Here is a 27,954-nt window from a genome sequence, read left to right as displayed (position 1 = left end):
CATATAATTTCTTTCTATTTTTAGTAGAGACAGGGTCTCGCTCTTGCTCAGGCTGTTCTCGAACTCCTGACCTTGAGTGATCCACCAGCCTCGGCCTCCCAGAGTGCTAGGATTACAGGCGTGAGCCACCGCACCCGGCCTAATAGAGTTTTTTAAAGGAAAATTTAGGGTTTACATAAATCCTGCTGAGTTCTTTATTCCTTGTTACTCAGTCTTTAGTGGTCAGTTCACTTCCTTGTCTGCGCTTCTAACTGTACTTACAACACACAAGCCCTTGCGTTGCAAATATTAGTATATTGGTAATATGTATATTGAGGACCACAATCTGTGTATGTGTATCCTGCAACATTCAGTACAGTTTGACATGAAGTGTCAGTCAATAGTTGATTAATTCCTTTGTGTGTGTCATGAAAGGTGGTTTGGGCACCAAGGGTATAATAACTTTGTTCTGTGCAAATGAGCTGTCCTTGTATAGTGTCAAGGGCAAGAGCTAGTGTCAAGGGCAGGAAGCCTGGGGTTCTAATTTGGTCCACATGTGATCTCTTCTCTTAAACTCTCATGAACTCATTTTCCTCAACAGTAAAATCTTGAACCTGGTTGGATTAGTTGATCTCTAAGAGACTTTTCAATTCTGAGATTCTTGGGGCTGCTTAAAAATATCTCAAATATATCTCCTTTAGAAAGGTTTTGGAATGGCTTTAATTTTCAACCTAATATGTAAGGATTTTCAGGTACTTGGAGGGATAGACTGTGATTTTTGAAGGTTTACTAGCCATATTGATCATAAATGATAGGTTAGACATCATCTGTAATTTTTATATGCTTGACTTTGAAACTTAAATTGTTTTCATTGGCTATGCTACCTTTACCAGTAAAAATAAACTGTTTTGGGGGATGGGATTAGGCTTAATAGAGGGTAAGTGTAATATGACTGGGTATAAAATTATATATTTTATTACTTTCATGCTGTCATGTTTCTTTGAGAGAAGATAACCTCCATGAGAACCATTGAATTGAGTGGTGGTAGGGGTCAGCATTAAAAATATAGCCTTTGTCCTAAAAAGTCATCCTCTAGTTATTTTTCTACAGGCATGCTTGTATTCATGACAAACACATGATAGAGATACTTATACAAAGACATTTACTGAAGCATCGTTTATGATGACAAAAGATTGGGTTAGTTGATCTCTAAAAGTCCATCAGTAAGAAATGATTTAATAAATTATGGTACAATGTGCATCCAGATACCAGAACCCCTACTGTGTAGAGCAAAACGTCTTAGTTCTGTTAGTTCCAGTTCAAGAAAATAATTGTTAAACCACCCCATCTCTGGGGGATGGTCATGTTCCTTGAAAAGCTAGAGAAGGACAACCAAAAAAATGGTGAGATTTCAGGCTTCTGAATAAGGGTAAATTAGACAAAGACCACAAATATAAAATATAACCGAAGAATAGAAAACCAGTGTAGAAATAAGGTGAAGGTAATCTAAACTAACACTAGAACAATCTAAAGTTAGGTTTAGAACAACCTATAGCAGGCTGAGCTATAAGTAGGTCCAAAGGCAGATTGGCTGAATTGATGGATAGCTAAATAATGGATAAGTTTCCATGCTGACATCATGGAATGACCACATTGTGCTGAGTTCTCTGTGCCTGAGAGAGTATGCGAGTTGGTTAAACCATTGTGACATTTCTTACATTCTCTTGACTGATTGAGTATTTAAGTTTTCATCTATTCTAATAGTGGAAGCATAATCTAAAATAGACCTTACTAGCATCTGGAATTTGAGATGCAGAAGGACATTTAGTATAGGAAGGAGATTTTTCTGGTCTACTCACTGCCTCGACTAAGTAAGCAATTAACTTGAGTTTTTCCAGGTAGCATTGGGAGAATTAGTTGTATAACGCTTTTAAAATAGCTTGAGCTTTTTAAAAGGAGGTGCTATTATAAATATAATGTGGTTCATAATAGAGTGACTTGGCGAGATGCTTGATCCATGATCTGTTCTTAGGTTTTCTTTCACAAAATAAACCTACCTATAATTAAAACCTTAAATAAATAAACAAATAAATAAGTAATGGCGTTACATACTACTATATATTGTAATTTTAATTTTAATACTGGTTTTTGTGTAATTTAAAAAAGATTCTTGAACAACATAATTTAAAACATGTATACCTAGATTTTCCCCACATTCTCATATGTTATTTAATGTTTTGGTGAAATAAGGTATTAGTTTTTTTAAAAAAAAGTAAACTAGAATGTACATAATTTAGAGTCTGTATTATTTCAGAAATTATTGGCACTAAAAATATAAAATGACTGTTTCCCCTCATTACTAAAATATGTTTTGAGTTTACTTAACTTTATTCTGTTGCACTAAATATTGGACTTTTATGTTACTGCTTTCAGTAAGGGTTGTAAGGAAGCATTGCCCTTTTAGGTTTTTTTCCACATCTGCAGTTTTAAGACATTTCACAATTTGTTTTATATTTGGCAGTTGTCAGTAGGTCATTCACATTATTCAGAAAAGCAGATACACCAGAGAAAACCATTGAAACTTTAGGTATTTGCTGCCACATATTCAAAGGGGTTTTCAAAGTAATGCCTGGTATTATTAAACCTTAAAAATTAAATAATTTTAATTTCAGGGAAGAAAACTTACATTGTTTAGGTTAATTGTTTCTATAATTCTGTGAGATGGGGTTTAATTCCTATTTTAGAGATGATGAAAGTGAAACTCAGACATTTTGAATGTTCTGAGAATCCAGAATAAAACCATGTCTTGTAAAGTTGGGCTTGGCCTCAGAGCACGTGGTTTTCTCCCTCTACCAGTCTGTGACCCTTTTTGTATAATACTCAGAGAAGGAACATCAGAGAGGAGCTTTAATCCTCTCTACTGAGTTGATACATCTTCTTTTCTTTAAATAGTTAAATTTTGAATTACTCTCTCTATTTAATCTTGGACTTAAATATTTTGTTTTCTTTTGGCATCTGAAGCCAAAATGTAATGCTTGGTTAAGATTTTCATTCATTTTTTTTTTTAATCTGTTCTCTTGGAGAAAGAAGAAAAAAAATCTTAGAGACATGATTCATGATCACTTTTAAAAAGTTCTTCAAGTTGTCTTGATCAACAAATAAAATGCTGATAAATGCTCAAAAATAATTTTGTCTTTTGTGAATTTTGAAACTTAAAATACTTCCTAAGAGCCTATACACTCTCAGGCCACAGGCTGTACATTTTTCACTGTGAAAATAAATACAAAGGATTTCATCACCAATTTTTGAAACATTTTAATATTTAATGCTCAAACAATTTCCATATTTGAATATTTTGAATTACCTTTTTTCCCCCACAAAGGAAGTTATTTGGCTTCTTTTAAAATATATATGTCCACACCTTGAAATGACCCACTACAAACAGGTTCCTGTGAATATTTTGTGTGATTTGTTTGCTGCTGAGAAAAGCCTAGACTATTTTATTTGTAACTTGACCTGTTGTTGGTGGGTGGATACACTTGGCTTGACTGTAATCTTGCACAGAATGTCTGTTAGTTGGTTGGGAAGATATTAAGTGAAACCTGAAATAAATAACTAAGAAGACATTAATTTTACTAAGTTTAAAGGGGATATAATCCACTCCCTCTGCTTAACATAAATCTTTAATAAACTAGAGACTGTGACCACTTTAATTTTTTTTTTTTCCCATTTGTTGTCTTAATTGGTTAACACAAACATTCAAAGTCTGAAGTTCATTCTTTATGGCTTTCTGGTTCAGTAAATAAAGGAAAGTGTGTTTTGTGTAGCCAAAATACTGGGCTTTTTTTTTTTTTTTTTTTTAGCTCCTTTGGCACCCACCCCTGGTGGAGTCCATTTGGTGTCAACACCTCCAAAATTGGGTTCTAATATCCTGCTTCCTCGTATTATATTACAGGGAGTTCAAAATTCAGATTACACACATGCACACACATTTACTTTATGAAAGCATAACATGCATACAGGAAATTGCACATATCAGAGGACAGCCTGCTAAATGTTCCTAAACTGATCATGTTATTTAATCAGCACCACTTCAAGACACAGCTTTACCAGCAACCCAGGAGCAGCCTCTTCCAGTTTTAACCATCCCCCAGTGGTAACTATTTACTTGACTTCTAACAGCATAGAGTCTTTTTGCTTGGTTGTATTTTATGACATCATATACTATATTCCCTTTTGTGGCTGGCATCTTGTGCTAGATATGTAGAATCATACATATATTTGTTTCATATATATTTGTAATAGTCACAAAAATTAGGAAAGACTCATGGATGCTGGAAGGTTAAGGAAGTTGAAAAGTAGTTTAAAAAGGGAAAGATTAATTTTTTTTTTTTTTTTTTTTTGCAGCTAAAGGTCACTTGCACATTTATGATGTCAAGCCACTAAATACCTTTTGTGGGTTTTTGTACCATGATATCTTTTTCTGCAGATCTGGTAATTTGACAATATTGCTTCAGCCAAAAGTCAAAGACATTTGGAATTCTGTTAAGTTGTAGTCTCTCTTGCCCTTCCTTTTATCAGAAGGAGGGGTGGAGGCAAAGAACTGAATATCTTTTTGACCTGAAGTTTTCAATCAGATTTAGGTGTTAACAGAGCCTAATCATTTCAGTAATGCTTCTTAATATCTTCCCTGAGCTTACTAGTGACCCACTTTTTAACAAGGCCCTTCCGAGTTTTTGTTTTCGTTTTTAATTTTAAAAAGGTTACATTGAGGGGTTTATAATGCCACAAACTGCTAGCTTTCTGGCTTTTCAACATACATCTGGGTACCATTAGCCCTTTTTTATGTTTGTATACCTTTTTTAAAGATCTGAGGGTTTGCCATGAGGAATGCAGATTGCCCATACTTGTCCGAAGATCTATCTTTTTTTTCTAGAGGTTTTTTCTCTCTGTTTATAATGGTTGTTTAGTAGGTCTAGAATTGTAGGTGGAGGATTCCATGCATAATGATGAAGACTAAGGAATCAAATTCCATAGGTAATGGCCCACCAAGGATTTATTTGCTTCGAGGCAGCTCCAATTTATTTATGTTCTTACACATGTGGACTTTATTTTACTATATTTAAAAAGATTGTACTCTTTGTGTGGCCTTAGCTTACTGATATATAATTTGTATTTCACTTGCTTTTGCCCCTGCACATTGTTTTTCTACCATAAAAGTAATTGCTAACATACAGTGTTTGTGTTTTAGGCATTAAATTTTATTTATAGTTCTGTCTTTTGTGTTTGACAAATAAATAAGAACATTTGGGGGAGAATATCATAACCACTGATTTAATTTACAAATTGATTTAGAGTTAAGTACCTTGTAAATGAAACTGAGTTAAATCCATGATTTGGTTTATGATCTTTCTCTTTTTTTGAGGCCTTCTTGCTAGAGCTATGTTTTAAAGGGAGATAGTGGTATATTTAAATGTAGATAATGATTAATTATTTTGAAGATTGCTTATAACATTTTAGGATGGAAAATAAAAGCATTTTGGAAAAAACAGGCATTTTTTTTTTAGTATTTGCATACTTAATAGGTATTGTCAAGATTCTGGTTCCTTATTTTCCTAAGTCTTGGTTCTTCATAATTAAAGTACATACATATATATGATGTATATCTGGAGTACTACTCTTTTTGGGGTGGGCCAATAAATTGAGGCCCATCCACCTCCAAAGACAGTTTTTCAAACCTCATGCTATCTCAGATTTTACTTATCTGTTTATGTTTTCACATTTAGATATTTTACTTGTCTGAAATTTATTTTTGTGTGCTGTGTGTGGTAGGAGGTCTCGCTTTGTTTTTTCCCCAGATTTTATATACACAACATGTCCACAGTAACACGTTTATCATCATTTGTCAAAGTTCCTATTTTTTTGAACTGAAATGCTTCTTTTATCAAGTACAATATCTCTGTAGATTTCTGGATCTCTTTTATTTTTCTCTCTTTAATTATACTGATTTAGTAGCTGAGGCATTGGTTGCCTAGCTCTGACACTTGTTCTGTGAACTTGGACAATATATTTGACATTTCTGTTCCTCAGTATGCTAATTTGTAAAATGGGGATAATAGAATCTCTATCATAGGGTTATTATGGGAAGTAAGTGTGTGTGTGTGTGTGTGTGTGCATCTGTGTATATAACTTAAAAATACTTTCATGTAGTGAGTAAGATGTTGGATCTTTAATTGAGAATTTTGGGGCCTAGTCATTGCCCTTGTTTTACACAAACACAATGAAGGGATAATGCAATTATTTGAAAAACTTCGAGCACTTACTGCATGCAAGACTTTGTTCTATGTTCAGTATTACAGCCAATAACTTATAGCTCTCTGTGGACTCCCTACCACCAGTGCTTCTTAGACTACACTTGGAAACCACAATTGGAGTGCACAGATTCTAAACAGTCCTCCTTCAATTTTAACAGATGCTATCTAGGCTGATACAATTCCATCGTCTTTATAATTAGAGAAAAGGATCCATGTATGTAGAGTGCTATTGTGCCAGTGATTTGATTTGGACATAATAGGTTATTGGACAGGAGCTCTTCTGGGGTATTCAAGACCTGTCTGTTGTTTCTGTGATTTAATTCTTCAATGTCCTGGTAAGGACCCATGAACACACATGCACGTACACACATACGTGTGTGTGAGTATGTGTGTTTTAAGACTAGCCTAGAACCAGGTTCTCAGTCTCTGAATACTTCTACCATGATGATGAGGACCCAGTAGTGGAGAGGGTTGAGTGTCATGTTATATTGGCTGATGCCAGCACAGCATCCACAAACACAGAGTGAAGGTAAATTCATTGTCTTCATAGATACTGATGGTTTATTGATAATTAGATGAAGGAAATGTTGCAATTAACTTAGTATCTTTCTATCCTAATAATATATTTTTTTATTTTTGAGTAATTACTATGTACCAGGCACTCTTCCAAGTACTTTACATCTATTAAATCATTTAATTCTAAAAAAAAAAATACCTATTTTTTATACTAGGGCACCAAAACATGATTAGGTTCACTAAGGTGTCCAAGGTTATCTTGTTAAGTGGCGGAGCTGGGACTCATATGCAAGTGGCCTGATGTCATCGATTTGATATGAATTTGAATTCAGGTTAAAAAAACTAAAGCAGATTGACATCAATTTCTATTTTGTCTGAGTATAAGGATCACTCTTGTTTAAAAACCTTTTTATTGTGAAGTGTGGTACATATAGAGGAGTGTGTAAAGTTGTGTAAACAAAAATGATCAAAATATCTAAAATACATTAGTATAGCTACGAGCCACGTTAAGAAAATAGAACATTGCCACTACCTTGGAATTCCCCAGGGTACTGTTCCAATTCCCCTGCTTCCTCCCAGAGATAACTGCTGTCCTTACTATCCTGATTTTTCTAACGTTTATTCATTGCATTGCTTTCTTTTATAGCTTTATCATCTATATATATGTTCTTTAAATATATATGGAGAGATGTGTCTTTATATATGTATATATTAATACATCATGCATAGATATATAAATATATAATGCATGTGTGTCTATTTTATCATGTATTTTTCTGTGATTTGTTTTTTCTGCTCAACATTATGTCTGTAAGATTCATTCAGTTCAGTTGTGTAGCTATAATTTGTTCATTTTCATTGCTGTAGAGCATCACATGCTATGAATTTGGTACAATTTACTTATTTGATTTATTGTTGATGGACTTGCCATGTGTGGTTTCAGGTGTTTGCTGCTATCAACATTCCTATACATGTTACCTGGTTATAAATGCCAGAGAAACTCTAGGGCTGTGTTTCCCAAATTTTAGAGTGTTATGAGAATCATCAGAAAGCTTGCTAAAACATGGATTCCTGGCCCTATTCCCCGAGCTTATGATTCAGTAAGTCTGCAGTGGAGCCTGAGAATTTGCATGTCTAGCAAGCTCCCTGGTGATGGAATACTGATCTGCTCTGGGGTGTGTACCAAGGAGTAGAATATGGAAGCTGTGCATATGTTCTTTACTAGGTAATGCAAGATTGTGTTTTCCATACTGGTCCCCTAGCACCATGTATATATTTTTTTCCCCATACTTTTAGGATACTTATCAAACTTTTAAAAATTTTTAACAATCTGGTGGACCCCATAATGGTATCTCCTTTTGGCGTAGATTTGAATTCTCCTAGTTACTAATGAGTTTGAGAATGTTTCACTATGTGTTTTGGCCTTTTCTTCTTCCTTGAAGTGTTTGCATGAACAGGAGCCTATTGGATGAACTTTGTAACTTGTCTGTAGCTTGGCCTTGCTGTTGCCGATTTCCTTCACTTGACATTTTCAGTCATGGTTTGTATGAAGGTGTGTTTCCAAGGACTCAGAACTTTCTTGAAAGCTGACTCATGTGAATAAATCTAAAATTTACTGAGTGCTTATTATGTGCCAGGCCAAGCGCTTTACCTGTATTTTCATGTAATCCTCACATCAGTCCCCTACAATAAATAGTCATTATTATTATCCATTTTACAAATGTCTGAAGGGAACCTGGCTTAAACCATTTACCTGCAGGCACACTGCTAGGAGGTGGCAGTCCAGGGCTTGGACAGTGTTTTCCCTCCCTGGTAACAGATGTAACACTCACCATTTTCTTGGAAGTCTGTAAAAGAATGGGCCCAGTGGGAGCCAGATAAGTCTATTGTAAACTTTGAAGGGTTGTTGCCTGAAGGAGGATTTGGGCTTTAGAATGAGGATTTCAAGGATCTCAATTTCATGGAGCAAACTTTGACCTTAAGAATGGGAAAATCTAACAGATTGAGCCAGACGCAGGATAGGCTACCAAGGAAGCAGGTGATCGCTGTCACTGGCCATGTAACTTTTTGGTGGTGACGTGGAGGTACAGGTATCTGATGAGTGGTTGATGGTTCTTTCTGTGAATTGCTCTGTTTCTCCTGACCTCATGCCAGCTTAGGCCAGACCTGTACTCACCCAGTCATCCAGGGGTACACGTGGCTCTCAGGCCCTCCTAAGAGGCATCCTAGTGGGCTTGTGGCCCTGCTGGTGGTATAACAGTGTTATTTGCACTGACTTCTTTTTGATCTTTTAGCCCTGGCCTTTAAATGTTAAGTAAGATTGAGACTTTGTAGATAATTTTGTTATTTTTGAAGGAACCTAAACAATAATGCTTCTTATCCAGCTAAGTTCTGGAGAAATAAGACACAGAGTCAGCAGATAGAGAACCAGAATTACAACCGTTATTACTGATAAAGATAAGGTCAGGGAATGTGGCTTGAGTGTTTCAGATCTGAGAAGTAGTTTCCCCTGGCCTCCCATCTTCCACAGTGTGGGATGAGGGCTGGCCTCCCACCTGGAGATTCTGCCCTAGAAGCCCAGTAATATAAGCATGCCAGTGTTTGCACTGCAGAGCTAGGCTGGCTCCTACCTGAGCAAAGGTGATGAAGGGCCTGACTCTCTAAGCCCAGTTTCATCCACATTCTTCAGAGAGATAGACAGAGGTCAAGAGTGAGTACTATTGCCAATGTAGCTACGTGGAAGTAGGGAGAAAGGATTCCACTCCTCTAGTGGGAGATGGGGGTCTGTTAGGGTAGTCTTGCTCCCAACTTCATGAAGTCTTAAAAGATCTACAGCTTTACTTTTTAAAGAGTCCCAAAACCTAATGGGACTTGCAAGATGATCACAACAGTAGTCTAACAGCCTACAGAGTTAGAAAGCATACCGGTCCCTGCTCCTGGAAGAGTTATCTCAGGCAAAATTGTTTCCCAGAGCCTGCCCGTAGTGTTCCAAAGACCACAGTAGGCAGCCCGTCACATGTGCGGGAAGGACTGATAGTGGGTGAAGAAGATGTTCTGCATTTTAGCCTTTCCTGGATGCTGGTCAGTCTAAGCCTTTTGTCTATAATCCATGACCTTTGAACCAAACAGACTTCAAAGGGAGAGTTGGAGACTTAAAGGTACTGCGTTATGCTAGATGAGAAAGAAAGGCACCTCGAAAACAATCGGGCCCATCAGATGTGTCTGAAATTTGTACCAACGTGGCAGTATCTCAGATGCCAGCTTTCTGAAAGAAAACCCTGTGTGCATGAGTGCATCCCCTCCTCCCCAGATGGTAAATAGGACATGCTGAACACCCTCCCACTGGGAGCCTCTCCCAGTTGAGTTTAGGTTTGCAGCCAGCACATTCAGACCTCCTTTCCCTTTGAGCCTTTCCCTCTGAGTCCCTTGCATGTAACAGCCCAGTGCTGTCACCAGCGTGGCCTGGGGCTTGGGCTAGTACATGACTGGTAAAATACTGTCCTGGGAGCAGGTGTTTGCAGTCCCGTGCCACAGTGGCCACTTGCTGTGGAGTGGCTTTGGTCACAGAAGGCCATCTGCAAGGGAAGATTTCTCCTGTGTTTGTAAAGACCATCCAGAGCACTTGGTGGGGGCTAACCCTTGAGCCTGTGGTGAAGTCGTGAGGATCCAAGATGTGCCCTCCTGGCTCCAGAATGCAGAGTAAAATTTGAGTTGGCCAATCCTTTGCTGCTCTCAGCACTAATAATTTAAAGTGAGATCCTTGCTCAGGCTCTTAAGCTCAGTGTCATTTAAAAATACCAAATATTGTTCTCATTAGTTTTTAGGCAGAAAATGTTTAAATAATCCCCTATTTTCTGTAACTCTTCTTATTTAGGCTGGGGTCCTTGGGCACTTCAGCAGCAGCAGCCCTTGCCCAAAGTGTTCACCATTTGGCTAAGGTCACTGTGCATCTGCCTCTGTCCTGAGACCCCAAGTCTGTGGCCTTTCATGAGGTCCCCTGTTTTTGCTCTAAGCCCTGCCTCTTTAAACAACCACTTTCCTAGAGATTTAACCACCCTAAGTTGTGGTCATGCATCAAGATCAAAATACCCTGTGGTTTGGGAATTAAAGGCTCTTGATGTTAAAAGCCACCTGCCCCACTATAAAAACCAGCCACCACTCTGCACAATCAAGGCTGGAAACCACCAAGTTAAAAAATATGCAGGGCCTGAATAAAGCACCCCTTTTCCCCTGCTAGAAGCCCCAGTCCCTCCATCAATATTTTGTTCCTTAACACTGGACTCCTTTTTTCATTTCTCAAGGTCCCCAGATAGTTCACGAAATGCTAAGGTCTTTGAAGGAGCCCATAAATAGGACGTCTTCCCCTTGCCTGGGTTCTGAACCAAGTGAGGTGTAAGCCAGAGGAGTCAGCAGAGAGGAAAGGAAAATACCACCGTAGTTCTGATGAGCAGTAGGCTGGGGGGTGTGGCTTCTGTGTGTGGGCATGTCCCCATTGCTAAAACTGCATCCCAGAACCTCCGGATTCCGCAGACATGCCCCCTCCCCCATCGCCAAATGCTGCAGGGGATCTGTGAACTCCCAGCATGGAAAATGAGATCACCACACTTGTTTTCTGTGGGCCTGTGACTCCCAGGTGGGAGGAGTAGGGGACAGGGCTGGGCACCAGCTGTCCAGATTGTTCTTTCAATTGCAGCCTTCAGGTGAGTTCATTCCATCCGTCTCTCCTCTCTCGTGACAGCTCCCAACTTTTTTGTCTCAGGATTCTTTTGCACGCTTAGAAATTAGTAAGTACTCCAGTGAGCTTTCCAAATGTGGGTAATGTCTATCAGTGCTTACCATAGAGAAGTTAAGCTGAGAAAATTGTATAATATTTATTAATTCATTTAAAAATATTAAACCCATTACATGTGTAACATAAATATCAATTTTTATGAAAAAAATTACTATATTTTCTAAAACGGGAAAACAGTATTACTGGGAAGAGTAGCATTGCACTTTTACATTATTACAATCTCTGATGTCTGGCTTAATAAGAAGACAGCTGCTTTTTTGTATCTGCTTCTGCATTTTCTCTGTTAAAGTACCGCATATCACATTGCCTCTGGCAAACTCCACTTTACACTTGTGGGGGAATGAGAGTGGAAAGGGCAAATAATGTTATGATATTATGAAATAGTTTTGCTTTTGCAGATCTGAAAGGATCTTGGGGACCCTAGGGAGCCACTCCCTGGATCATACTTTGAGAAGTGCCATTCAGGGGTATGACTGGTTGGTGCAGTGGAAAGCATGGGGAATTTTGGGGTTAGCAGAGTTACAGAGTGCAATGATCCAAATGCCAGATGTAAGTCATTCACGATATTCACGGGTGGAAAATGCTAGTCCTTATAGCCCCTGAGTTGAAGCCAGAACTGATGCTATTAGCTGTGCAACCTCTCAGTTGGCATGCAGGGCTTGGGGATGTACTTCTTTATTGCTTGATCTGTTAGGACACCATTGCATGGGCTGGTGCTTCCAGAACAAGTTCACAAATGGCTTTGAACTCTGACGTTATTGGCAGTGCCCCCTTTTCACTCTTGCACATTTCTTGGAAACTGTGCCACGAAGGTTATTTTCTTTTCACAAGAATAATGTTATAATTGGATTGTGTTTATCTTATCAGGACTCAGAATTAGCTAAATCATCACCAGGTCCAGCTGTTCAACTGAAATCAGAGTTATGGGGACTGTAAATATCTCTAACCATTTTTAAAAAGTGAAGCTGTGCTCCAGGTTTTATGAAACAGGCCTAATTGTACATGGACACAAGGGATTCCTGAGTATAGAAAGTGTATACAGAGTTCATTACAGACTGTAATTACTCCCTCATAAATATCACCACTAAAAATTAATACACTGGCTATGATAGGTGTTTACTGATAATTTTCCATGTGCATTTTTAGAAAATTTTAAGGGTGGGGTTGGGGCTTTGATTTAGATGCCTTTAAAAAACAAGATTTTTGAGAAGGTTTGACCAGATGTCTTTTTTTCACCAATTTTTTTCCATAGAGAAAAGAAGCATTGAAATTATTTTATTAACATATATCATATCACATATCATATATGACAATCACATTTTTAGGAGAAAATCCATTATGGGAGCAGGCAGATTTTTCACTTGGTCTCAATTCGTATTGGACAATTTTCAGCCCTTAGCCAGTTAGGTATTACGTGTCAATGTATGTGGATGCTTCCTAATGGCTTTTTTAGTGGTTGGGTTAAGGGTGATCCCTGAAGCCGTTTGGTGCTGGTGTGAATACCATCCCTAAGCTGACGAGCTAAATGACTTAGGGGAGTTTCCTTAAAGTTTGTTACTTGCCTGCAAAATGACAGTCCTAGCAATACCTACCTCATGGCATTGTTGTGAGGACTTATTTAAGATATAACGCATGGAAAGCATTGTAGCACACTTCTTGGCACATGGTAAGCACTCAGTAAATATTGGCAATCACTGATGTTGAGTGTATTTTATTGAACTAATTCCAAAGTTGATTCTAAACACAGTCTAATGCCAAGTGCTATACTGTTTGATGACATTTTGAGTGTTATATATAAGCATGTTGCAGTCTCTGGTGAGTGTAACGAGTTGATGGGGTAGAATCAATCAAAGCCAGGACTGGCCATCTCTCCTGGAATTGCCTTAGGCACTCCCGAACTTTTCATGTCAGTTTAATTGGATAGCTGCCAGAGCTGCTATGTAATGATAATATTATACTTCTATGCGCCAGCTAAATCTATAGGTGTGTTGTTGCTACCAACTACATTGAACATTGAGTACACTTCGTGGTAAGCTCCTGTCTATCTTTTGAGACTCCACCAAGGAAGCCTGGAGGCCTAGAAAGCCTCTCTTGCTTAGGCGGAGATACGGGATTGTGCAGAGAACTCTGTGGACATCACTTGATGTACATTTGTATATTGTCCTAAACTTTGGTAGGTTTTACTCCTGGAAAGGTTACATCCTAAATCACATTTTGTGTTGGACCCAGATTTTTGTTCATTAAGGTGTTGTATTGTGATGTTGTCTTCTTGCAAGTTCAGTATTGGCAGCATTGTCAGGTTCTTGTGCCAACAACATTGCTATCATTTAACTATCCTTTTTGTCTTTACCTGATTAAAAGAAATGGCAACCAGAAAGGTAAAAGTACTGATACTGGAGATATTCAAGGACACATCCTAATGAGATAGTTGAAGCAAAGATGGAAATCACTAGGTGGTCAAAGTGGGCAAATGTATAGTCTTGTGTGAGTGCTCTTTGCACCTAAGCTGTTCTAGAGCACATTTTGAAGGCAAGAAAGAGGTAAGGAACCCATACAGAAAGCAGTCAGCTCCCTCCTGAATGGTACATGACAAAACGAAAACATTTTGGCCGTCCAAGGCTAAACTTCTGCACATTTTAAACATGTTTTCAGGGATGTGAAATGCATACTGTCATCAGTGGCATTACTGACACAGAGAAAATCTTGAAAGAGTGGCAGTAGCTCTTGAATAATCTTCTTAACATAGCATCCGACATCATGGATGGAATCCTTTGAAATGTAGAGAATCTGGCAAACGTAATTGTAAGGTGATAAATTGGATTTAAAAATAAAAAAAAGTTAGTCATGCTGAATGGGTCTTGGACAGTTTCATTATTCTATTACCATGTACCCAACTCACCACTTTAGCAGTGTCTTCATTAACTATTTCTATTCGCTTATATCATTTGGAAGACAACCGCATGACAAAAGTATTAGCGTAGTTACCGCCCTCCCTCACAAGCACTCCCCCCCACAACCCACAAATCACATGTCATGAAAGGAATTCCACTTGTGTTTCTTTTGTCCATGTTTGTGAACGAATTTTTATTTTTTGAAAACTTGGTGTCTTTGTGGTATTCCTCCTTCACAACATTCTTTTAAAATATTTCTCAGGTACTCCAGAGCAAAGAGATAAAAGTCTCCACAACAAAAACAATAATAGCAGAGTAACACTAGCTAACTCTTGCCTTGTGGTGCATAAAGTATTATTTTTAAGCCCTTTGTACTCTTCACAACAATCCTGTGTGGCCCACATGTTTAGCTATTATTATTATTATTACTACAGAGGAAGAAGGTGAGGCACAGATGAGGTTATGTAGCTTGTCAAGGTCAGACAGGTAGTAGGGGTTGGAGGCAGGATTTAAACCTAAGCAGGTTTGCTGCAGAGCCCTCCGTCTCAACCACAAATACACACTATTGCCTCTATTTCCACACTGAATAAGGTGAGCAAACATTTTAAAGTAAAAGAAGGTTTCAGCTTTGTTGACTGCATTTGATACTCTATGAGCAATAATCGAATTGCTACTAGATTGTGACCAGGCACTATCTGATAGGGAAAAAGGAAGAGATTGATGATTTGAGGGAAAACATCTAATTGATTAAATTTAAGTGTGTATGATAACCAACATAAGTCTGGGTTTCTATGGGGCAGTCTTCAGAGCCAGAAAGAAAAGATAACGATTCTCTTCAGTTTGAGCTGCTTTCAGATGTGGCATTTTTAGCCAGTGATCATAAATGGTCTCGATTAGGAAGAAGGTGGAGAGCCAAGGCGGTTGGAAGAGTCAGTCCACTGTGGCTCCATGTGGAATATTTAAGAGCTTAGTTTTGAGAGTGACTGGGAGGAAATTGGAAAGCAGATCCAGTGACCAAGGATGACTATAAAAAAGAATAATGGGAATGGGAACCTAAAAGAGTGGTGGACTCAGGGCTTTAAAGCTCACAGTATTGAGACTGTGGAAAAATTTGAACAAGGACAAAAAGTGATGTCCCTGCGAGTTCTGAACCAGAACAGAGAGACTAATACTCACAGGCAAGCAGAACTCCTCAACTCCTATTACACTTCTGTCCTTTCTAGACAAGGAGGTCGATCTTCAGCCTGGGAAGAGTAGAGCAAATAAATACTTGTAAGAGGAAATTGAAACTCAAGATAGGTGAGCTGATTGTTCGAGAGCACAGAGTGGCACTAAATGAGTTCAGATCCTCTGACCAGTGTGAATTTCACCCCGGTGGGTCGAGAGGACTTGGTGACTGCTTGTCACCCTTGAGGAACTGTGGAGAAGAGAATTGCTGAAGGGTTGGGGATGGGGTAATATCCCTATTAAAAGTAAAACAAGAACCAAAATCAAGAAGGTGTAGTTTTCAAACAAAAGAGTGAAGTGCATGGGATTGTTAAGAACAGAAAATGTTGCTAACCTGTTAGAGACTTGATGACTAGGAACAAAAGGTAGCTGTGCTGTGTCTGGAGCTCAGAAAGGTTTGGGGAGGTTATGGGCTGGAGATGTGGCCACCAAATACAGCACAGACACTTGTTAAATATACAGATTTATCTAGCACATCTCTTGAAATTTTGTTTTGATGAGTCTTGGATTGGGACCCAGGAATCTGTCTTTTAAACAAACTTGGATTTGTTTGCTCCTGGATTGATTGCTCTGCTAAGTTTGAGAATTACTAGGCCGTATGACAGATGTGCTATGAGTTGGATTCATGTTGTTCTAATAGTATTAATACTACTATGACTAATAGCTAATGCATTAAATGACCATGTGCCAGACACTGTTCTAAGTGCTTTACTCATTAACTCATTTAATCCTCACGTATGCTCTGTGAGTAGGTGCTATCTTTATTACTCTTATCATGCAGATGCGGGAACTGTTTCTTCTCTGAGGTCTCACAGATAGTAGTGATGGGGCTGGGATTCAAGGCCAGGCAGGCTGGCTCCAGATGCTCCACCGACTGCCATTGTCAAGATCTCTGTCTATGGTGCATGTCGGTGGGAAGGGCCGTGTCTGGGCATGTGACAAGCCCTGTCTTTAGCATCTGAGTGGCATCTTTATGAAGACGTTGAGGCATCTCATTAGACTTTCTTGATCCATAAAGCTGGGAGGAATGACTAAAGCCAGCTGGAATTATTAATTTATTGACATCCAAGTTTGCAGGGTTAAATGTAAATTGCTGCCCCGAAAGGCCCCAAATCCGCAGCAGAGATGCTAGAGGAGGAAGCCATCGCTTACCAGCTGCCTGGTAAGAAAAGACCAGGGTGGTTTTGGTGGACTGCAGGCTCGACATAAATCAACAGGGTCTTTGTTCTGCTGTACCTTTTGCCTGAAATGCCCCTTTCCACTTCCTCCTATTTCTCTTGGCAAATTTTTAATCATCTTTAAATTCAGAGCCTAAATGCCACTTCAGCTACGAGGTCCTCTTTAACTTCCACGGGCAGATTTATCATCCCATTCTTTCTGCTCCTTTAGCACTTTGTTCCTGACGTTATAATTTTGCGATATTTTCCCTGGTTTGTGGCACCCAGGTTCATGGTCACTCAGCTGGAAACATGGGTGAGGAAATAATTCCCTTCCTTCTTCCCCCTGTGTAAGTCCTGCCAGTTTTAACTATTTACATGTGGATAAAGTTGTCCCCTTCTTCGTTCCTTGTAGCCCCTTCCCTGATTCATGTCTGTGTCCTAGCTTGTCTCCCATCTGTCACTTGTCATCCCCCCCACACATACACACACATTTCCCACAAAGCAGTCAGAGAATTCTCTATCAGATCCAATCTCATGTGCTTAAAGTCTGTCCCTGGCTCCCTCAGCCCAGAGGATAACCCCAGGCCCCCAACTGTCTGTGATCTAATCCTGTCTAACCCTCCAGCCTCAACTTTTTGACTTCCTGCCTTGCTTCTTGGACTCCAGCGGCACTGAACTCATTGTAATTCCCCAGGCACGGTGCCGTTTCTTGCCGCCTTGTTTCAGCTGGAGCAGTGACCGCCTGGGCTGGCTTTTCTGCCACCCTCCAGCGCCTTGCTCCTGCAGGTCTCTGCTTGCAAGGCCCCTAGACCCCCTGCCCTGGGCTCTCCTCCTCTCCTCTGCATATCCTTACCTCCTACATTAAGCCTTGAACTCCAGAAGGGCAGGGGCTGTATCTTGTTCTCTGTTTCCAGTGGCAAATAGACACTCAGTACATATTTCTTGAAAGAATTGTATTGTAATTATTTGTTGTACTTGGGAAGACTGCAGGGTTAGAATCCTGCCTCTTCTTCCTGGATGTGACATCTTGAGTATTTCACTACACCTCTGTGTGAGAACCTGTTTGCTCATTTGTAAAATGCTGATAATCCTGCCCCCGCTTCAGGGGAACATTGTGAGAACTGAGTGAGACGGCAATGTTTTATGGAACTTACCATGTTATTCCAGGGATCTGCAAACTACAGCCCTGCTTCCTGCCTGTGTTTGTGTGGCCAAGAATGTTTTTCACATTTTTAAATGCTTTTCAAAAAATCAAAAGAAAAATAATATCTTTCAACACTTGAAAATTAAATGAAACTCGGGTTTTGGGGTACCTATAATTGTATTAGAGTGAGCAAAACCATGTTTATTCTTTTACCAATTACTTATGGCTGCTTTTGCGCTGCAACAGCAGATCGAGTAGTTTCGGCAGAGATCCTGTGGCCTGCAAAACCTGAAGTATTTACAGTCTAGCCAGTATAGAGACAGCTTGCCAATGCCTGCACTATTCAAATATTAGGAAAATGCATATTATTCAAAACCTCCTCCTTGTTCCCACAGTGAACTTGTTGAGGGGAGGGTTCCTCTTTCTCATCTCTGAACTTCCAGCGCTTTGTCCTGGGCCTGGCAGAGCTGATCAGTGCACGTGGGGGGTGAGTGAGCCGCAGGGGCTGGGTGTTGGCTTTTCTCAAGGATGGTGTTCCAACAGGAGTTTAATGAGCTATTTGAAGAAATAGTGAGCTTCCTTCCCACTGCTGGGGGTGTTAATGGATAGGTGGCCACCCCTTTTTTCATGTATAGTTGTATAACAGGATTTCCTAACCTTAGCTCTGTTGACATTTTGGACTGAGTACTTCTTTGCTGTGGATCCCGTGCTGTGCATTGTGTGGTGGTTAGCAGCGTCCCTGGCCTCTACCCACTCAAAGCCAGTAGCTTCACCATCCCAGGAGTGACAGCCAAAAATGTGTCCAGACATTGGGAGATGTCTCCTGGGGGCCTAAATTGTCCCCAATGGAGAACCACTGCTGTAGAACATTCAAGCATTAGCCATGGATTAGAATAGAGAACTTTCAATGCCCAAAAAGCCATTATCACTAGAGCGGTGTCAGCTTCCCTGGGTGGATCGTGCTTACCAGCTTTGTTGTACTCGGCAATATCAGACCTAGGACCAGCCACAGCCTTGTAGGGTTGCTGGGAGAATTGAATGGGATATTGATTCACCAATGCCGTGCTCGGCACAGAGTAAGCCTGCACTAGCTCCATGTTGGAGATCACGTTCATTTGAGTGCCTCCTATTTGTTTTCTGAGCTTCTTAACTCTGTTACTTTGGGACTGAAAGTTAAGAGAGGAAATTAATAATAAATAAATAGTAATAAATGTTTTAATAATTTTATGGAGACCGGCTTTAAGAAAACACCTTATAGATGAATCATAGCATATTATTTTGTGGATCCATTTTGTCCTGAGGAAGAAGCATTTAGAAAAGTTCCAGCTGTTTAAGATAAATATGAAATTGTTCAAAGTAATCGATGGTATTTAATATTCGTAGCCAGTGTTAGAGATGTGTTTTACAAACATTGTTTCAGTAATTCTCCCAGTCCACCTGTGCCGTTAGATGCCTTTCCATACATGAGGAAAATGAGCACAGAGAGGTTAAGAAGGGCTAGTACACTGAGGACAGACCTTCCCTTTTCGGATGTAAGGCAGTGACTGAAACTCAGAAGTGAGTGTTCACTTTATTCCTGACAACCTCCATGTGGCCCTGAAACCCCATTCTTATGTGTTTGAACTAGGAGCACGGTGTTGCTGATTGCTCTACCTTAGGACAGATCCACTGGGAAGCAAGACCCAGGTTGCAGAGTTGAAGAAAAGCTTGCTGTTTTCCCCTGATCTTTCGACTTCATTGATCTCTGGGTGCTTACCTATAAAATTGTAGGCTGTCTTAACCAAAAAGCCCAGGATGAAATGTGACCCCTACTTGCTAGCTGCCTTCCATTGTTGGCTTCTGGACTGCTGCCCTGAGGAACTCTGCCCCGGCCTACCTTTCTGGGCTAGCACCTGCCACGGTTCACCTCTGTTAGAAACCTGGACTAGATGTGGAGAGGCAGACCCTTAACAAGTTTATGGAACATAGGTTTACAAACACATTTGTGTATTTTATGTGGCAGACTGGGGAGTTCCCTGGGTTTGGGTTAGCTAAAAGCAAAAGCTTTCTCTTACTGAGTGCTGCTCTGTGCCAAGCTCAGTATAAGGGTCTGGGTGCTTACAGGTGTCACGTGTCAGAATGTATCTCCCAGTGTCCCGAACTTGATGCACGTTGGAAGCCTCATTTCTTACTTCTCAGTTAGTTCCTAATGTTTTCTCTTTTTTTGTTGTGAAATATGCAGAGCATATAGGACATGTAGGGGATAATATAATTTGTACCCATGTGCCTATGCAGCTGTTCACATTTTGCCTTGTTTGCTTCAAAGTCTTTTTGGAAAAATATGAATTATTACAGATAAAATTGAAGCCACCTGTACATTATTTTCTGATGCCTTTCCTATTTGTTATTCTCCTGGGGTAGCCACCATTCTAAATTTGGTATTTCTCATTACCCTATCCATTTTTATATTCTTATTACGTATGTATGTGTCCATATCATTATATTATCTTTTGTGTTTAAATTTTATGTAAATGGAATCATCAGTCATGCTTTCTGTTTTTTTTTGCAAAATTCATACTGTGATATGCTTTGCCCTCATTCTGAATTTCGGATGTTGCACAAATAGGTCTCTGAAGTTACTAAAGATAACAGTTAACCCTGGGTTGATTTATGATTAAATTTCTCCATTCTTGCATGGAACTTACAGAAACTGACTTTTTGTTTTGTTTTGTTTTGCTTTTGAGAGATAGCCTTGTAGATAAGTGTAGTTCCAGTTCTTACACTTGAATATTGTTAAGTATTCTTTTTTTGGGTAAGTGACAATGTATTCGTCCATTCTCCTATTGATGGACATTTAGGCAGTTTTTAGTTTCTGCTGCTACAACTGTGCTTCAGAGAACATTCCTGTGCATGTCTACTGGAACACTCATGGGGGAGTTTCACTAGAAATATACTTAAATGTAGGATATATTGAAATTCATCTTTACTAGAATTTGTGAAAATATACCCCAAGGTGACTGTACCAGCTTACTCACGTCTGTATGCGGCTGGTTCCTCTATATCCTTGACTTGATAAAATCCGTTCTTGCACATAACAGAATTAAAACTGTTTACTAATTTTATGGGTCTGAACTAGTATCTCACTGTTGCTTCTAACAGCTTTTGAGAATAAATGCTGTGTAATATTTAATAAAGTTTAAATTTATTCTATATTTTCTCACATTTGAAAAGAACAGTTTATTATGTTAGTCTGGATTTTTGTTATGTGGGTATTTACAAAATTTCACATGCATAATTCAAGTAGTCCTTTAATTATGAAGCTGTAGTGTATTGGTTCATCCAGATGACTGTTCTGAGGTTTCCCAGTTTCTGGGACTTCCTTTTCTCCTTCCTTTCAATTTCTGATTCTCCCCACCTGTGTAGAATGCTCCTAATGCTGTCTCTGTGGCTAGTGGAATTCCTCCTTTGGGTGGCCTCAGTCGACTCTTCCTCCTCCTGTATTTGGATCCTTATTGGTGGATTGGAGGGTTGGCTGGATAGTAGTAGGCATGACTTGAGTTTTAAGCACACTGAGTAATTATATGTGATGTAATTGTATATGATGATAGAGAAGATGGCAATAGATACTTTCTGATTTCATGTATACAAAAGAAACATAGTTGTATTAAGCTTTACTTGTATCTTTAATGCATCCATGTCCTTCAAATTATAGTAATATATCATTTTGATTGATTGGTTTTACTTGGCATAAAATATTATATATCCTGTATTAAGTATGTTATAATTTTATTATTTCTCATGACCAAGATATATTGAAAGAAGCTTCATAGAAAATTAGATGAGAATATAAAGATCTATGTACTTGAATGTATACATTTTTCTTGAAAAGTTGAGTTAGTGATGGTGATTTGTGGAGCTCAAAGACTACTTACTTGGCTGTGCCCCAACTCATGCCCACTTGATAGTTCTTCAGTCACAATGACCATTTTAATGGAAATGTTCAGCCCTTGGAAGAAGCTAGAATGTGTATTATTTAGATTTTATTGGACTAGACAAGTGGGATTTGTTTCTTCTACTCCAGTTATCAAAATGATTAACCCTTTGCCCTCTACATTCTAATTGTAACCATTCAGAAACAAAGGGGTTGTTTGTACAAGATAGTTGGAAAAAATGAGGCTTTATGCCAAGTGGAATGTTTCTCAGTTGAAGGAGGTAGCAATCATTGCACACATTTTTTTTTTCTTGTGTTGCAGGCGTCTGTAGAGGCTTCTGGTGAAATCGCATTATGCAAGACTGGATTTCCTGAAGATGTTTACAGTGCAGTCTTATCGAAGGATGTGCATGAAGGACAGCCTCTTCTCAGTGGTACTATCTCAAAAGATATATTTGTACATACAGTGTCCGTGCTCATGAAACAAATTAGCCATTATAAAAGTCTAAATCATCTCCACTGTATAACAAGTATGAATTTTTCACAATCACTGTAATGAGACTGTAGGGACTTTATTTTAGGATTACAGAAGAGCTCATGAATCTCTTATATACATAATTAGAAGTCCCCTGTTCTCTTGAAAACTTCAGATGTCTTCCCTTTAAAATTTGCCATAGGAAACCTTTGTAACTGATTATTACTATTTTTCTGCATACATTTTATGTATTTTGAAGGATATTTACCAAACATCTAGTTCTAATGGTTTTAAAAAAATTACTTACAGCAAAAATTCACTTAGTGTTTTGAATTAAAGAAAAAATTATTATCTTTGATAAAACCTATCAAACTTTGATTTTTAGTTAAATCATATCGAGCAAATTTAACAAGTCTCACTGCGGGAGCATGAAGTCTGTATTTTTGTTATGACATTGTTTATAGCAATTACTAGATAGCTGATTTAGTTGTAGCATATGTGAATTTCAAATATAGTCTCATTTCCCATTTAAATATGGATCAAGTTCATTATAGTTATCATATGGAAACTCTTGCCAATAAGTCTAGATAAAATCTGAAATAAAACCCAAGTATCAAAAGCAAAATTGAAAGTCCCTTCCTTTAGCTCTAATTGAAAGCAGATAGAATTTTGGTTAGTAGTATTTTCATGGGCTTATTTATTATTACACAAAATGTCATTGAAATGTGAAAGCAAGAAGAATTGATTAGTAAGTTGTATTTAGATTCTGATTCCCCACAAATCTTGCATATCTCTGAGGCTGTTTTAGAGAGCTGCTTTTAGAAAATCTGTGTAACCTCAACTAATTAATTTACACAGAGCTCTACCACACAGCCTTAATTGAAGTGTCTCCACAGCACTGACAAACTGTAGTGGTGCAATACTTAAGAATACCATAGCTAGAGGACTTTGAAATGTAAATGGCCTCTTGGCTGCTAAAGTTCTTGGGTGCTGGTTACATTTTATTTTAATTTCTATTTAAATTAGGCTTTGCATACACCTGTGCCATCTTTCTGAAGTTGATTTTTAATTTTTTTAAAGGCACACTCCTGTCCCTGCCTCATTACATGGTATTTTAATGGGTGAATGTTTTTGAGTTAGTCTGTCTCAACAAAGAACTGTTATCTCATTTAATGGATAATGGAGGTTTAATTCAAATCACAGTGTGTAGATTTTCTTTAACTTAATATGAATCTTAGAGCTCTTCTGCATACTTTATGCATATTATTTGGCTATGCAAAATATATTGATACAACTCTATGGAATAATTCAGACATAAAAATGTCAATGGAATTTGTTGCATTTTTGCAACATTTTTGAGATTCGTTTTTAAATGGGTAATTCTTTTTCCTAAAAGCTTATAATTTGTTGATTACAAATAAACACATGGTGTGTCACTAGAAACTATTGACTTAAGATTAGTGACTTTGGCATGTTGAATACTTTTGAAAATGATAGCTTGTGTTCTAATTATTAGATAATGCTGCTGACAGTACAAATTGGATATAGCTTCTTTCCAGTGTCTTTTTAGTATAACCTAGAAATTTGAGAATTTTGCTAAAGCTGTAAGTGTGAAAGATTGAAAATATTTTTTACTTTGTGCTCTAGCCATTACTGAGAGAAGTGTTTATGATGGGCTCTGGTAGAATTTCTACCGTTTTGGTATATCTGTGTGTTCCCAGTTTTAGTCTGTAGCCTTGTTTCTAACAGTTTTCCACATAAAACACCATTACTTTTTTTTCTTTTTCATTCTCAGACTATGTTAAAGGACACAAGCAGCTGAAAGGTTAAAACATACTGTTTTAAAATACTTATTAGAAGAAAAGATAATTTTGGGGGAGGAAGAAAATTTATACAGATTTTTGTAGAGCCTCAACATTTCTATTACTAGAATGTTATCACCAGTTAATGTTTCTTTTGGAGAATTGTTTCTTATAATAATTCTAGTTCCTTACCTTTTATATCTTTTTGGAGTTTTTAGTGGAATGACAATCCAATGCTGTGTCTATGCACTGAAGCCAAGTACCATTCTATAATTATATCTGTGAATTCTGTGTACTGTAGTTTAAGCCCATTCACCTTATGTATACTATAGCTGAAGAGAATCTATTTCTAGGACAACCAGGGTGATCATTTTTACTATAGCTTCATGGCCTATAGTGTTTAAGGAAAAAAGTAATTGTACATAAGAGGTATGTGACAGTTTTCCAAGGCATTTGCTTCATAGCATGTTCTATGGTATTAAGGCTGACTTTAGAAACTGAACTCTTATGAGCCCATTGGGATCATAACTCCTAATTCTAGATGCTTCCTTAAATTTCCCACTGATGACATTTGGGGGAGAGGAAGACAATGGTTCACCAATATGTATAGTATGGTTTCCTGAGGTACATCTGGCACACTTTTGGTACTAAGTTTAATATTTTGGTGTATCAGTGCTATGAATGCTGATCATTTTTCAAACAAGTAGCATAATCTTTGTGAAAGTGCTTGAGAAACATTAAGCATTAGATAGAGATACAAGGTGGTGTTAGTCACCTTAGAAGAACTATATAGAAGGAGCATGAAATGTACAAACTGTACTGCAGCTTAGAGAACATTTCATCCTACCCACTCCCCTTTTATATTTTGCTATTGTAATGAATTTTATACAAAAAACAACCTCAAAGAACTAGTTATATCTCTTCAGTTTCTCTTCTGGTTTTCATCAGTATGCTTTTTGTGAAGTAATAAAGAGGATATTTTGTGATCAACCTTTATATTTCATGTGCTATCACATGAATAATCCACTCTTTGAAGATAGTTCAGTATTTTAAGAAATAGCTATATAGGCCTTTGTTCCATTTTGTTAGCAAAACCAGATTTTGCTTAACTGTGCCTCTATTTTTGAACATACAGGTTGTTTCCAGTTTTTCTCTCTTACATATAGTGCTGCTATGGAGATTCTTTTTAGAGAACTTTGATTTTTCTTTAGGGATATTTTCTTTGGGGATTTGTGTTTAAAAGTAGAATTACTAGGTCAAAGGGAATATAGAGTTGGATAGTTTTTTTTTTTTTGTATTTTGTAGGATTCTTTCTTAGAGGGCTAAAAGTATGTTCTTTTCAGCATCCTCATCACCATTTAATTTCATAATGTTTTGTCATTTTGCTCTTTCCCCTCTGGTGAAAAACATTCCTTTTTTTATCCTGTGGCATATATGTGTTTGCCTTTATAAATTTGGATCAATTTTAATGTGTCTAGGTAGGCATTTTTACCTTGCATTTTCCTATTCTGTTTTTAAAGCATTTATCGCCAACCTCCTCATTTTACAAATAAGCAAATTAGAGTGCAGAGAGATTATAGACTTTTCCCATGATTATATAGCTCTTTAGATTGTTAGCAGCAGGCTTGGAATAAGAACCCAGGTTTCCTGATTTCCAGTCTAGTTCTGATGATGGTGATGGTAAAAAAGTACCGTGATGTAACACAGAGAAGGGTGAAGTCTCCTGGGAGCCAGCCTAACTATCCAGGTGTTTTGTAGCAACTTTATCTGGGAGCTTGTCTTCTTTATTCCCCACTTACCACTGTAAGTTACTAGATTCCCCACTTACCACTGTGTGTTACTAGATATATTTGTGAATCAGGGACTATAAGTTAAACAATACTCTCTATAATTAAAACATACTTTTCAATTATTGTCATTGATTTGTGCATACCTGTTTACAGTCAGAAAAATCTAGGGCTTTGGAAGATGGCATTAATATTCAGTCCTTAATATTTAACTTACACTCCACTGAACTAGGCAAAAAAAAAAATCTCTTGTGGTAGCCTATTTCTTGAAAGTAAAATAACTGCAACCATAAATTTTCATTTTGTCACCAGCAGTGTACCTGACATTATGTAATAACAACCGCACCATGACATTGCAGAGCAGATCCTAGGCTGTTTTTAGTGTGGATGTCAGGAGTGATATTCCTGTGTGTTTTGCATTGGTGGTCTGCATGCGTAGATATTTCACTAAGTAAACTCCTCCAAATCTGGTCAACATAAATAGCAATCTGCAATTACCATGAATATTTTCAGTAATCCATTCATACTCACCATCTCTGGGCAGTGCATGATGATTATTTTCAACTAGATGGAATTTGATTTAGATTAGTGTGCTTACTGATTGAGGCTTGTCTGCATTAACATGGTCAGAGGAAGCTGCAGTATGGCATCTTTAGATAACAGAACTGAAATAATTTTTATTAGTTTAGAAGGACTATGCAACTGTACAACTGCTTTATTTTTGAATAATTTGAATACTTTTGTATAATGCATACTATTGGATCGAGAAAGAGGCTTGTATTAATCTGTTATAAACCCATGGCTTTTGGTTTTATTTATGTATTTCGATAAATCCTTTTTTGTCATTGAATGTGTAAATGTTTTAAAATATTTGAAAAATAGGTTTATACACATCTTGTTTATAAAGCCAGCCAGGTCCTTGCACTTTATTGATTTCCAATTGATTGTGGAAAATGGCACCAAGTATAGAGATTGATCTCTTGGATATTGATGATAAACTCTAAGGAGGAACAAACGAAATGCAACTGTGTACATTTTAAGGGGTGGAGAACTTCTTTTAAATCATGTGGTAAATTTTGTTTGTTTGTTAAGAATAATTAACTATATAATGAGATCAATACAGGAACCAAGAACTTTCACCCTTATTTTCGTTGTAACCATTTAGACCTTATTTAATACTTGGAATTTTTTCTATTTCTTTTGATGTATTTTAGGTCTAGCTTTCTTAATGCAGCGCTGCAAACTGAGATAAGCCAGTGTGAGTGGTCACTTTTTTTCTAAGTCTTTTCACAGTTATTCATGGTGTTCAGCAACTTGGAGTAGCTGAGGTCTGCTCCCTCACAAACATGCAGCCAGGAGATACGTGTTAAAGAAAGCAAGTCACGGTTCTTCATCTACCACACGTACAAACATATTAGCAAGCAGGCACCCACATGGTTTAAAATCTATCCTTTTAAGATCAGAGAGGCCCTTACTCTTTGTCGTTTTAGGCTCTTTAGTAAGCATCTGGTGGGGAGTAGAAAATAAACACAATAAATAAGTAATAGACACTGTATGGTGGATGGTGATAAAAGCTATGGCTAAAAAGATGAAAAATAAAGCAGAGGAAGGAACTAGGGAGAATGTGCTTCTGCAGTTTAAATAGGATGGTGAGGGTTAGCGTCATTGTGTAGGAGACCGTTGAGTAAGAACTGACGTTGGTGATGGTCCAAAGGCTGTAGATGTCTAGGGAAGGAGCGTTAAAAACAGAGCAGACGGCAAGTCCAAAAGCCCTGAGGCAGGAGTGTGTCTGCAGTGTTGGCAGAGCAGCAAGGAGCCTGGTTAACCAGACTGGAGAAAGGAAGGGATGAGGTCAGCTGGGGTCAGAGCAGTAATGGGCTACTTTGTGTGGGGCTTTGTAGACCATTGTAAGGACTTTGGCTTTGACTATGAGGAACTGAAGATCTATTGGAGAGTT

General features: G+C 38.1%; 1 protein-coding gene across 1 annotated transcript in view; it reads left to right on the top strand.

Annotated features, from left to right (window-relative positions):
* The window catches only part of CDH2 (cadherin 2), a 208,764-nt gene that overhangs the window by 5,174 nt on the left and 175,636 nt on the right, over nt 1-27,954 (top strand). Inside the window, exon 2 of the mRNA XM_045527200.1 lies at nt 22,256-22,367. Within this exon, the coding sequence (XP_045383156.1) occupies nt 22,256-22,367 (112 nt within the window). The remainder of the gene's footprint in view (nt 1-22,255; nt 22,368-27,954) is intronic.

This window comes from Lemur catta, chromosome 16 (genome assembly GCF_020740605.2).
Source record: "Lemur catta isolate mLemCat1 chromosome 16, mLemCat1.pri, whole genome shotgun sequence".
NCBI lineage: Eukaryota > Metazoa > Chordata > Mammalia > Primates > Lemuridae > Lemur > Lemur catta.
The sequence above is the reverse complement of the archived record's forward strand: the minus strand, read 5'-3'. Positions and strand labels throughout refer to the sequence as shown.